This window comes from Halyomorpha halys, unplaced genomic scaffold (assembly GCF_000696795.3).
Source record: "Halyomorpha halys isolate HHAL.00 unplaced genomic scaffold, Hhal_1.1 Scaffold91.1, whole genome shotgun sequence".
Taxonomy (NCBI): domain Eukaryota; kingdom Metazoa; phylum Arthropoda; class Insecta; order Hemiptera; family Pentatomidae; genus Halyomorpha; species Halyomorpha halys.
In genome coordinates, this window is record NW_027110755.1 from 2,320,654 (window position 1) to 2,334,229 (window position 13,576).

Consider the following 13,576-nt stretch of genomic DNA (forward strand, 5'->3'; position numbering starts at 1 on the left):
TCTCAACTGGTCTATTGTGTGACGTCATTCTCCATTTAACAGACCAAGTAACAGACTCTCAGTCATGTTAAATGTTATTTCGTTTTACCACGGTAAAAGAAGGCAATTTTTTTCGATTTAACATGAGTTTTTCCATTTAAGTTGAGTTAAACCAAAGATCATGAATAGCCCTAATAAAGTCATTGACTGTTATATTAAGAAAACAAGTTATGAAAACTTGGTAAAAAAGGAGATAACACGAATTTAAATCTCTCTCTCTTTTTATTCTCAACAAAATAAATAAAACAACAATTATCTCAATGCCAAAATCTTCTAAGGAGAAAAAAATGACTGGAGCTTAAATTTTAGTATTGGAAAAATAAAGGATTAAATAAAATTTAAAATTTTACTATGAAATTTAAAAAAATAAACTATTAAATATTTACCTGCTTACCCTTACTGAAAAAAAATACAATTGGAAGGCTCAAAACACACAAAATAAAATTTAAGTCTTATGTCCATGTAATTTAAGTCCACACTGACATGTGGATGGGCCGCTCCTTGTTTGCCGAGCATTTGTACGAGCCTCCGATCCGTGGTGAGCGGCCAAATGTGGATCCACCTTTAAATACCGAAATGAATATGAAATTTTCAAAATGAAAAAATATATAAAATACCTTTTTTTTTAATTTTTTAATTTAATTTTTTTTAAAAAATAAAATATCGATATTTCTATTAAACAAAATATCGAAATATGGTTTCTAATCTACGATACGATATTAATAACATTATCAAAGATCGAATGGATGTCAAATTATTGAAACAATATATCGATCCTTTGATAATATAATATCGGAATATTGTTGCTAATCTTAGAAATCAATAATTATAAAAATGTCAAATATGAAATTAATATGAAATTATCAATATTAAATATAGAAATACTATTATTAAGGTTGAATATTTTCTTTAACAAAATATCGATATTTGGATTAAATAATATTGGAATATCTTTATATTTTCCCACCAATATTTCCTCCTGAGTATATGATTATAGTTATATTACTATATTAGATTGGAGTGTATATTACCAATATTTCTTTTATTTATATCTACTTTTAAGGTGCGACCTTTCTTTCTTTTTTCTTTTTTTTTTTTTTATTTATAAACCTATATTCCGATATTATCGAAGGAAAATATCGATATTCCTATATTATCGGTTACTGGATATCAATATCAAAATATTGGATATCGGAAGAATCGATATTTCATTAATATCGATATCGATATCCCAGCCCTACCTCATTCATAAGGGACCCAGTAAATTGGAATTCCTTTCGCCGAATCGTAACAGACCAAATCGATCTAGAAGTTTCCCTAAAAACCCCTTAAAACCTAGATGACGCAGTCCATTCCTTTACAAACCTTATCTAACAAGCTGTCTGGTCTGCCTCCTCACCCTATAATGTCCCCAATAAGCGCAAGACATATCCTCTATCACGACATCTCAAAAAACCACTTCCAAACCAAGCGCCAGTACAGAACATTATGGCAACGCACAAGACATCCTTCTGATCGTTGCTCATATAACATCGTCACTACTGTAAAATAGTTAAGAGAGAATTGTACAACCATCGATCGGAGTCCTTCAATTCCTCCCTCTCTTCCCTTTCTACTCACGACAATTTCCTCTGGAACATGACTAAAAGAATCCTAAAATCCAAATATTCCCCACCCCCTCGGACGAAATGATAGCACATGGGCATCATCTGACGAAGATAAAGCCGAAGAATTAGCCATTCACATTTCTCACACATTCACTCCTCAACCTGAACTTCATACTGACCAAACTAAAACAATTGAAGAATACCTATCGTCACCAATCCCACTTTCCTAACCTCCTAGAGCAGTCACCCTTCTGAGGTCACAAAGGTGCTAACTCCTCGTAAATCTACAGGGTATGATCTTCTGACACCTCAAATCCTTCGCCAACTTCCTCCCAATGCTATAATATTCCTTACATATCTCTATGATTCTATCATAAGAGTATTATCTATCTTTACCGATAAGTTCAGGTGGAGCCGCAGACCTCATAATTTCTGGCTTACTGGGCCGTTGACTTCTGCGGGTTGGGAACCACTTGTGTATATATAATCGTTCATAACTCTTCTGCATTTTATCAAATTTCTACGTTAATATTAATACGTTGGAAAGAGAAATGTCTGCTCTTTTAACATTTGGAATGCTAAAAACGAATGTCATAGCATATATTAGTTCAATTTATGTTACCAAATTATAATAATAAAGTATACCTACATGTTTAATTTAACTAAATACAATCATTTAAATCAAACTATCATAGTATCTTTAAATCTAAATACATCCTCAAATATAGCAATAGCGAAGCATTGCCGGGTCAGCTAGTTATAATATAAATTAGACAATATAAAAAATTACGTAAACTATTAGGTTAAAAGGGCCGCCCGTAGCTCAGTGGTTAAGACGCTGTCTTACCAATTTGATGTCTATTGGCGGTGCCGGTTCGAATCCGGGCTGGGGTGTTGACTTTTTTCATTGATTGGCGGTTCTACAAAATGAAAAACTCTGACCCCCAACCATGGTTAAGCAGTATAGGACTCCAAATGGGAATTTTGGCCGAAATTAAGTTAAAAATGAACCTATTTAATATTTATTATTTTTTTGTTAGATGTGCTACTGTTATAGCAAAGCAATATTTTTAATAATATTAATCCCATATTTTTCCACTTTGTATCACCGAAAAAATATTAAAATCCATGATTTCACGTCTGTCGCTTTCCCTTGTTAGAAGGGTCATTAATTTTTTTTTTGTAGTAAAACAATCACTTCACCTTTTCTATTCAAATAAAAAGGTGTACCCACTTGTCAACTTCATTTTTAAATTCACCTCACTAGGGATCTTTTTCCTCTGGCACTCCTGATTGTGTTGATTGAAATACCACTATTGTCTATATTTGTTTTGAATTTTATTGACATGAAAAGCATGCTTTCAATAAAAAAAAAGTTAATAATGTTAAAGAATAAAAATAAATTATTAGCATCTATAGTTACATTCTTTCTTTAGTGGGTTTTTGTATCTCGTTGCTATCTTTGGCGGGACCAGCACAAACAATAAGGGAACAATAAGCACAGTATGGGTTTTTCTCTCCCAAAACTTGGAGCTACTGCACATGCTCCGTACAGTTCTTGACAGCTTAAAGTGGTGGTTGGAACGTTTTTAGTTGTTACTTATGTAGTAGAACCTCTTTGACCAGAAGTTTATGTAGGTTTTTCTGTTTTCATTAACTTTGTGAAATACCCGGTTAAATACGCCATTTTAAATATTTTATCTCCTTTTCAATCGTATATTTGTATCATCGTGGATTATATTTTATTTTGTTGCAATCGGTAAAATTTCTGTAGATCATGTCAGGAAGAGGTAGAATGAGCAATGGCTTTAACAATTTTGAAAGAGATGATTGCCATCCTACAGAATGCAATTCTCAAGAACCTGGCTCACAAATTAAACAGAATCCGTAAGTTTTCACCATTTTAATAATGATTCTTTTAGGAAGTAAGTGTTGACTTAGAATCTGTGAAATGTTTTGGTAAGTGACAGTGTGCTTTTGTGAAATACATGTCTCTAAACTTTTATTACTAAATTTAGACCAGCTGTATTTAATACAAGTAAAGTTTACAAGATGATTCACAATCAGTTGCTAGAGGAAACAATTATTAAGACAAGTTGGCTCATTATTCCTTACTTTTAGGTTCATTATTGTTTTTATTTTGATTATGGTAGACTTAGAACAATTAATTTGTAATTTATTCCACTAGTTTATGTGTGTCTTAATTATCTATGATTTAGAAATTCAATATTGAACAATTTAATTTTAATATTAACCATAGAGCATTGCTAAATAGCTTTTACAGCTCTAATTGTTTCTATCCATTATGTTTTGGTCAGTAATCATAAACAAAAGAATTATGTATTATGGTTGATTCTTTTGTTTGTTTATTGTTTCTGGTTTTTATGCAATGAGGCACTGTCATAAAACATGGTAGCTGACAAAAAGATAACTTATGGGAAATTTGTTAAGTTGTGAGGATAATATTCGGTGCTTGGCTCTTATAGCAATCAGTAAGTTATGTTACACAATTATTTTGAGCATATGAGTAAGTAATACTTCTATGAGTTGCTGCTCATAACATTTGTTTTTCTGGATAATGCAACAGATAATAGCTAGCAATAACTTGTTTTTCATCCAAGTATGAATTCCTGTCATGTGTCTGATATGCTTTACTAGAATCAGGGCACTAACTTCTAAAACATGGTATCTGGCATTTAGGGTGATTTGAATTTTTTTCCTTAGTGATTACTCTCATCTATCTCACAAGACCTGATGTGATTGACCATGCAGCCAATACCGTAAATATGATCATGAAAGCAACTATTATTCAGTTTACATCAGCCCCTACCGATAGTTGCTGCAATAGTTGTAAACTACCTCTGTGTAATGTAGTTCATATTCTTTATTTATGGCTTTCAAACATTATTTTAGAAGTATATTTATTTATTTCTATTCAAAATTATTATTTTATCGAGGTTATTTCACAAAAAATCTTTATTTCAGAAATAATAATTTTGTGAATTTATTTAATTTTAATTTAGTCGTTAAATATGTTAAAAAAAGTGTCCAGGACTAATCTGAAGAACTGAACCTCACAAGATTATTTTCAAGAAGCTCATCGATTTGACCTAGGGTGTAAGGGTGTAAAACACGGTAACTGCAGTAGATATATGTTAACCTTAGCACAAACTTAATATTCTGCTGGATATAATGAAACATTTGTTAGTTAATTACAAATTATAGATTGTGTTTGTTTTACTAAGTCTAGTTACCACATACATAACTCATAGTTGAAAAAATAAGAATTTACTGAGGAAGTAAACCTGCATGTACTCCTTATAAAAATTAATTACAATTAATTTTGTTCAATTTGTGTCTATAAAAGCGAAGCTGTATTTTTAATTTGTAATCCTATAAAACAGTGGTTTATTTACTGTTGTGTTGTATATGCTTTTTGAAGGTGTATTACATTTATTTTGTACTACTGGCGATTAAAAAACTATCAAAATTGTTTCTGTGCTTGTTAAGGCTATCTTTCATTTAATCTTAAAGTTTAAATTTTCCTTTTAATGCAGATTTAGCTCATGTCAAGAGTTTTCAACTTAGTTACACCATTTTCATGTATTGCTCGACCCAATCAGCTCTTAGGGAATTATTATATTTATGTTATAATTATAACAGTTTATAGTGAACTGTTATATTATGTTCAATATTATTAAATAAATACTGAATTTTTTCAATACATTGTCTGTCTGAGAAGTATATTTTAGCAATAATATTGACAAGTATCATTTATATACCATGCTCAATAATATTAACTGTGTAAGACAGGAGGGGCTTAACTAATTTCACTAAAATATTATTTCTGCAGTCTTCCAACATTCCATATTCATACTAAAATTATTATGAATGAAATAAATTTAATAGGTAGCCTGATAGTAAAGAGCACGATAATGACAGCAATAACGGTACATGAATTATTTTATGATGCAAATTAATTTTATTGGGCTTCACAACTGAGTACGTTCTCCATTGCTTATTGGTCTTACTGGTCAGGGGTACCACTATACATGGAAAGAAAAATTTCTCTCTTAGTATTTTTTCTAAGCTTTGTGATCGAGGTTTTTTTTTTTGTACTAATGACAGAACTATAGCACTAAGTGTATAATACACAAAGATATTTCCTTGTTAAAAAAAAAAGAAAGAAAAATGTGGTTTACCATGCTCAAGTTATATCCTTCATGAGTAAAAATAAATTTCACTAGAATTCACTGCAACAAAAAAAAAAAAAATACATGTTTACAAGATAACTAAGAGATGGGCACTGTGTGATAATGACATTTTAGTAGCTTTAGCATTTTTATACTCAAATTATTCATTGAAATTTTATTATTAAATATTGCTTCCTCAATGTATAGCAGTGGACAAAAAAAATCTGTTAATTACTTGATTTACCTAATTACGTAAGTTATTAATATGGTGAAGTTTGCCATGGTCTAAAATTTGCCTGTAAAGTGAAAATCAGTTACAAACTTAAATTTTAATTGTTCAAAGGTATAATCCAATTATAAATTCAATGTACAGGGAAAAATTAAATGGAATGGAAATTTATTTGAGAAATATATATATATATATATACATTGATCCAGGATTACCTGATAAAAGTAATATTTAAAACTAGCAAAAATATCTATGATGAACATTGTTGGGTTATTGTAATTTAAAAGTTGCCATATCACTTTGAGCCCTTTGAACATGGTTAGTTGATATTAAATTCTATTTTTATTGATAAATTCTTTTGAAATTTGTATTTCATAACTTTCTCTATCTATTACAAACCTTTTAAACCGTCTATCGTATTTCACTTGTATTTTATTTTACATAGGATGCTGGTAAATTAAATTATCAGTGCTTAACTTTGTAGTCTGTTGTTTTGATCGATAAATGCTTTTATTCATTATGCTTTATACTGTGTTTTTATTAAAAACTTGATACATTAGATGTTGATCCTTGATAATTTGTTATTACCTTTAGGCTTATCTTTTGTTTATTTACCATTCTATGAACTGCTGCAATAGGTTAGTTTAGTAATCCTTTATTAGAAAATAACAAATTTATGTATTATAAGTTAACTTAAGCTGTTGAGTTTAAACAATAATAATTTTATTGAATCACTATAAATTTCGACATATTTGACTCAATTTATGTTATTACGGCAAAAAATGTAGTTATTTTAAAAACAACCTTGGCTGATTTGTTTTGGTAGAATCAAATAAATAAACAGTATTTTCAATTTTTATTGATAATATATAATAATTACATAACATAAGTGGTATTAAGAATTGGCAGCCAAATTAAAATATTTTAATAAAGTAAATTTCATGATTGGCTGTCAAGTATACATAATATTAAGCAGTATGATCTTATGATGATTTGAAATTAATAGAATCTCATTAATATCAGAACATTAAAAGCTAAATTGATGGGCTTGGGTAAGAGGGAGAGAAAGATAAATAGGAACAGTATATAAATAAATTAATATTCCAGCTAAGTACATAATTTTATTGCATTTGTTTGAAAAAAATGTTGAATAATTATTTTTAAATTGTTAGGATCTAAGATTGTATGGTCAACTAACACTTCAAGGTGTGCAAATGAAAAATCTTCCTCTTTTTCTGGATCAGACTTTTTATGACAGTTCAAGTCAAAGTTTTTCTGTTCAAACATTTTATCAATAGTTGATTGTGCCCTTGCAAGTTTCATTTTTATCATAAATATCCTAGAAGTTAGAAAATAATTTTTCTAATGAAATATGTATATATTTGGTAGTTTATGTTAAGACATAATTAATGTCACATAATTTACCATATAATTTTATAAATATTTGGTTTATGGTTATTTGTCAACAAACTAATTGTATTAATATAAGTGATGGCTTTCAATTGCTTAGTTTTCATGAAACCTCTCTTGAACTACTAGAAAATCAGAATGTTTAGTGGGAAAGATACTGGTAGTGACATCTTGATAGAGCTCTGTTTGTTTTGGTTTGCTAGTGTTTCATTTTTTCTCATTATTTTGGGACACTAATTTCTATGGAATGCTATTTGACACTATTGGATTTTACTCGGTCATTTTTAAAGTGTACGTCAATTCATTGCTGACATTAAATTCTCTTTTACAAAGTGTTTTACATCTTCAATTCTGAGTATTTCAATTCATCCTTTCCTTATGAGTCTAGATGAGGTCTCTCTTCGGGGGTGGACCTTGGACTTATAGCTGATTTCAGATAGCAGGAATAATGAGGTTGAGGATTACTGTGAACAACTTTTTAAAAGAGAAGTACCCAACTTTGATCGGGATATAAAAATATTTCAGCAAGACAATACCATGGGATTGTTTATAGGTCATACCATTTAGCTATGGTATTGTTAAAGAAAAATGATCAGAAATGGAGGGTGCTAGATCTTGCTTCGCTTTCCTTACATTCCAGTCAGTGGCACATTTTTTGAAAGGCACTTTGAAAATAAATAGTATATCTAATGAAGATTTGAATTTGAGTCCCAATGGACTCTTCTAAAAATATATGTAATAAAGAAATTATAAAGAATGACTTATCACAAAAACTTAGCTAGTTCAAAATGAAATACCTTCTTATTGAAAAAAACATTGTACTATTAAAACAATAATGAGTACTAACTCCTGCATTTGACTTAATGAAATACTTGTCCATCCTTTTTTCTTTTCTTATTTATTTATAACTGTACATTATAATATATTTAGTAAATTTGATCTCAGTTATAATGGACTGATAGAGGTGTGTAGAGAAACTACCTATTAGTAGCACTCTAATGACGTTTTACATTAGCAGGTCTCGTGGTTATCTGCTTTTCAGGCGCCTCGGAGGATTGTCAGGAATGGAAGAGGGAGCAAGGTTAGAAACTAGTAGGTTTGGGTGGTTAAGGAATTTGTAATGGAAGGTGTGATATCTGGTTCGGGCTAGATCGGTTACATATGGAACATTAAAGTCTTTATGTATGATTTTATTTGTGACAAGGTAAAGAGCATTGTGGATTTTATGAAGGACTTTGGATTGTAAGGATTGGACACGAGAGGAATTCGAAGGTTTAGTGGAGCCTCAGAGCTCAACTCCGTAAGTCCAGATTGGCCATATTACAGTTATGTAGATGAATTGGAAGTTTAGACTGTTTGTCCAGCAAGTGCTGAAATAGTCAAAATCAACTTGCATTTTCCTGTCATTTCAGTCTCGTGTGAGTATTCCTGGTTAGTCGTTTGTCCAGATGTAGTCCTTGGTAGTGGATCTGTTCTACAGGAGTAAAATCAACATTATTAAAGGAGACTATAGAGCAGTGGGTTGGTTTACGATGAAGGGTAAAGGTGATTTAATGGGGTTTATTTTAATCCTTCAATTATGACACCATTCTTCGAGTGCTGTGATATAGGATTGGAGAGTTTGAGATGCAATGAAAGGATTATTATTAACAGCGAGCACACATGTGTCATTGGCATACGTGGTGAGGATTGTGTTAGGATTGGTTGTGATGTCAGCTGTATAGACGGTGTAGAGGATGGGACCGAGGATACTACCTTGAGGAACACCAGCAGACTGAGAATAGAGGGATGAATAGGAACCATTGTGGTTTACCTGGAATAATCTATCAATGAGAAAGGAATGGATGATGAGAAAGTATGTAGGAGGTAGGAATCTACAGAGTTTGTAAAGAAGTTCTGGGTGCCAGACTCGATCAAAAGTAGCCACTTGTCCACTTTGAAAATAAAGCTATTCTTATATCTCACTAGAATCTATTCTCCTAAAATTAAATGCTGATCTGCTTCCAGTTAAGAATACTTAATCACCAATGTATTGGAGAAAACAGTGATTAACATAAAACTTCTTTATTTTAAAAAAATATATTAACACTAAGAGAAACAAAGTAAAACAATAACTTTAAAAAAAATCTTTCATCACTGTTGTCAGGAAATGCTCCTAGAGCTACATATATAGAAGTTTATAAATATATTACCCTTGAATTTAATTAAATTACATAATAGAATGTATTGGGTTGCTTTATTTTTTTCTTTACTGTCTAGATTTTGAAGCATCAAAATATTTTATCTAGCAATTTAGTAGAAATTCCGATTAGATGAGTGATTTCAGATTTCGGTATGTTACATATTGTTCTTGTTTACTTATTTATTTTTGGTGGCTCAGTTGCATTTTACTAAAAGAACATTATCTAATCAATATTTGTGTCATGATTTTTTTTTTCAAATATAAATTTAGTGTTATCTCAAGATAAATTGTGTTAAATTATATATATATATATATTTTTTTTCTGCTTTTAGAAGGAGGGAAAGTGGCCAACCAACTCTTCATGTAGCGAATATACCACACGGTCTAGATGAGGTAATTATACATTTTTATAAATTGATGTATTTAGGAGTCATGGTAGAGATAAACAATTTAGACTGACTGGGTTGAATGATACCTTATACACACCCTTACTTTGTAGAGCCTGTGGTCACAGTGAGTTATACCATCCTTAATCTATTGCATTCTCAAGTCAGAAGCAGTGCCACTTCAAACCTGGTGCCAGGCCATGAAATTAGTGGAACTATGGAATGAATCTACACTAGATTTCTCTGTGGCTAGAATAGATTGGGAACCTCTTGAATAATTCATTTTCCAGTCTGTAGAAGATAAGAATGTTAAACCACTAATTAAAAAGTTACTTTTCTGTTCACATCGAGTTCACATTCACAAATCTTTACATTTGTCACTCTCTCCCACGTGCTTAGGCATTTCTTCAAGTCATCAAACTCCATTTAAGAAATTTATTTTAATCTCATGATGCCACTTAAAGTATACCCATGTTTCAAAGTTATCCCTTTCAGCTTCACATTTTTAAAAAATATCTCTTAAAACCATATATTTAGTCAGAAACATAGTAAACTGAATAATAATAGATAATAAGTACATCAAAATATCTATCTTTATTATTCCTAAGTATCTCCTCTCTTAATTGGTTATTTATAAGGCAGGGATATAAGCTGCTCTTCTTGTTAGTGGCTTGACACTTTTTGACGGTGCCAGTTGGAGGTTGAAAACATTATGTTTTAATTCTCATGCTATGGGCTTAAAAAAATCATTAAAACTTGACTATTCCATAGTTACCCTACTTATCACATTATAACTCCAGTTCAGCGGTATACTTAATAGTCCTACTTACCTTTGGAAACAGATAGTATTTAAAAAAAATTTTAAGCTGTGTTACAGACATTGAATAACTGTTTCCACCACATTGCTGAACCCGTTTTTTTGACCTAGGCCTTTTCTATTTATTTAATATCTCCGAATTAGTTTATTAATTAACACATTTTTAATTCTGACCTAAAATAATTCAAATTTAGTTTCTGATTGTTGAATGATATTTTCTTATAAATTAAATAACAATTTAATTCCCAATTTTAAATAATATTAATTTATATTTATATTTATAATTAATTAATATTAATTTTAAATAATTCATATTAAATGTTAATTTTCACAGAAAAGGTTATTTAGTCAAGCAGCTTTATGAAATCAAAATATTTACCATCAATTTCTATATATTTTCCCCAATGTGTTGTCAACTTTTCATCCCAGAACTGAAAAATTCAGATTTTTGTGAAAAAATTAATAAGAAGATGCTTTTTGTCCTAAGAATCATTTTCAAATTTTATCTTCAAGGAGTTGTCCAAATTTCTGAACAAATGGAAATCTGTTGGAGATAAGTCTAGCGAATATGATAGGTGTGGAAGGACTTTATAACACAGTTTAGTTTTTCACTGTCTTCCTTGAAACATGAGGTCTGACATTGTCCTAAGAGAGTATAGGTCTCTTCCGATTAACCAATGCAGGTTGTTTTTTGACAATTTTTTTGATACATTATGTTAATATCACTGTAGCATGATGAGGATGTGATGGTTTCACCTCTGGGTAAAAAGCAGAAATAAATTATTCCTGCTAATGACCACCAAACAGAATTCAATTATTTTTTGAGTGCAATTTTGGTTTTGGCATGTGTCCCGGTCTATTGTTGATATTTATCCATTGATCTGATCGATACCTGTTATATATAATCCACTTTTCATCACAAGTGATCTTTTTGAGAAAAGGCTTGTTTTTCTGGTCTAGTAAGCAGTGAAACACATGTCTCATTACGTTTCAGCTGCTGCCACTCATCAAGTTCATGAGGTATCCCTAGATCTACCTTATTTACATTGCCAATGGTTTTTAAGTGTCTAGAAACTTTTGATATGCTTGTATTCAGTTGTGCTGCAAGTCCTGTAACTGATTGGTAAGGATTTTCTTCCACAGTAAGCATAAGTTAATCATGGTCAATTGCTGGTGGAGGTCTTCCTCTGGGTTGGTTATTCAAATCTGTCACCAGCCAAAAAATTTTCAAACCACTGGTAAATGGTCCATTTGTTACAACACCCTTTCCTGAAGAGCATGGTAATGTTTCTTGTAGTTCAGGCTGCTTTGTGTCTAAGTTTGAACTCAAAACAAAATTACTTGAACATCGCGTGTTTTCATGGTCATATTTGATGACATACTAAACAATGTGCAATAAATTGGAAAGATATAAATATTATCAAAAAAGATAGGATTAGTAATGGCTCATTATAATCTCTAAACATAAATGTATCAACATAAGTCCACTAATTCCACTTTGAATTTCTGAATTAATAAAAATAGACATTTCATATGAAATGACCCAATAGTATACCCATTTTGAGCCTGCCAACACATTAAAGTCTGCTAAAAAATTTTTTACAGTTGTGTCATTGTTCTTCATGAGCAGTGTTATGTGTTTATACATTTTCAAAAATATCTTTAAAAGTGCTTTATAACTCTGGCTCACTTCTTTGCCCTCATACTAGGCAGTTCCTGCAAAATGATATCGGTTGTTATAAGTTAGAATAGTGTCTTTTCTCAAATTTACTGCCATAATTTTCCGATTAAAGTGGGCCCATTACTGAAAAAAATATTTACGATTTTTAAGGAATTCATTATTTTATTTTTTCCTTTATTTAGACCCAGATATTGTGGAAGCTTGCTTAATCAACACAATACTGTATTTATTCAATTTTTTTTGTTTTCAATATTTATATATTTTAAATTAATCAACTTACCTTTTTGACCATGGTTTTTGGGTTTCTAATCTTTTTATTTTTTAAATGTATTTCTTGATTTCTTTTAGTTTTTCATAACTCTCATGTTCCTTACACTTCTTAACAATGATAATGTTTAAAAAATATGGAAGGAAGTAATTATACTTTAGGGAACAAAGTAGTCTTATTAGCAAAGTGATGGTTCCTATTCTAAGTGAACCTAGTTTAAATCTTACTTTGTCCTCTAAATTTTTTCTCTTAATTAATAATTAATACATTTATTCAGGATAGAGAGTTTAGTTATATAGATTCCAACTGTGTTTACTCAGTCTTAAGGAAATGAGTATCTGACATTGATAATGGGACAAATAGGTGGTTATGATAGTTTGCTTACTGCATGGGCTGTTCAAACTGATTTATTTATTATGTGTAGACAATGAATGTTTGTGACAAATGAATTTAGTTATTACAACAATTTGAGTATGTGAACATTTAATCTTTATAAATATTTACTTAAACTGCTTTTGTTCTCATAACAGGGTCCTAATTTTATTCAAAGTAATATAATTTTTGTTTCTTGTGGCAGTTAATAGAACTTACTTATTTCAAACCACTTTCAATTGTTTTTTTTAATTTCTTCTTTCTTCTCTCTTAAAAGCACCCTTTAATATAACCATGTGTGCCATAAGCAAAATGTAAGTATTGTACTACAATGTAGCTATATGCATCTCTCTCTCTCTCTCTCTCTCTCTCTCTCTCTCTCTCTCTCTCTC

General features: G+C 30.5%; 1 protein-coding gene and 1 long non-coding RNA gene across 3 annotated transcripts in view; one reads left to right on the forward strand and one right to left on the reverse strand.

Moving 5' to 3' along the window:
* Window positions 1–431: 431 nt before the first annotated feature.
* LOC136796126 (uncharacterized) lies at window positions 432–3,207 on the reverse strand. Its single transcript, XR_010843828.1, has 3 exons — window positions 3,070–3,207; window positions 2,043–2,224; window positions 432–601 (listed from the first exon to the last, which is right to left on the reverse strand). It is a non-coding gene; the product is annotated as an uncharacterized lncRNA (long non-coding RNA).
* Window positions 3,146–13,576, forward strand: part of LOC106677214 (uncharacterized) — a 33,374-nt gene continuing 22,943 nt past the window's right edge. Inside the window, exons 1-3 of one of the 2 annotated variants that reach the window (XM_014414997.3) lie at window positions 3,146–3,280; window positions 3,421–3,533; window positions 9,993–10,053. In XM_014414997.3, the coding sequence (XP_014270483.1) occupies window positions 3,424–3,533; window positions 9,993–10,053 (171 nt within the window). In that variant the 5' untranslated portion in view covers window positions 3,146–3,280; window positions 3,421–3,423. Of the gene's footprint in view, window positions 3,534–9,992; window positions 10,054–13,576 lie in introns of both variants that reach the window. The other variant, XM_014414995.3, reaches the window with a different exon arrangement.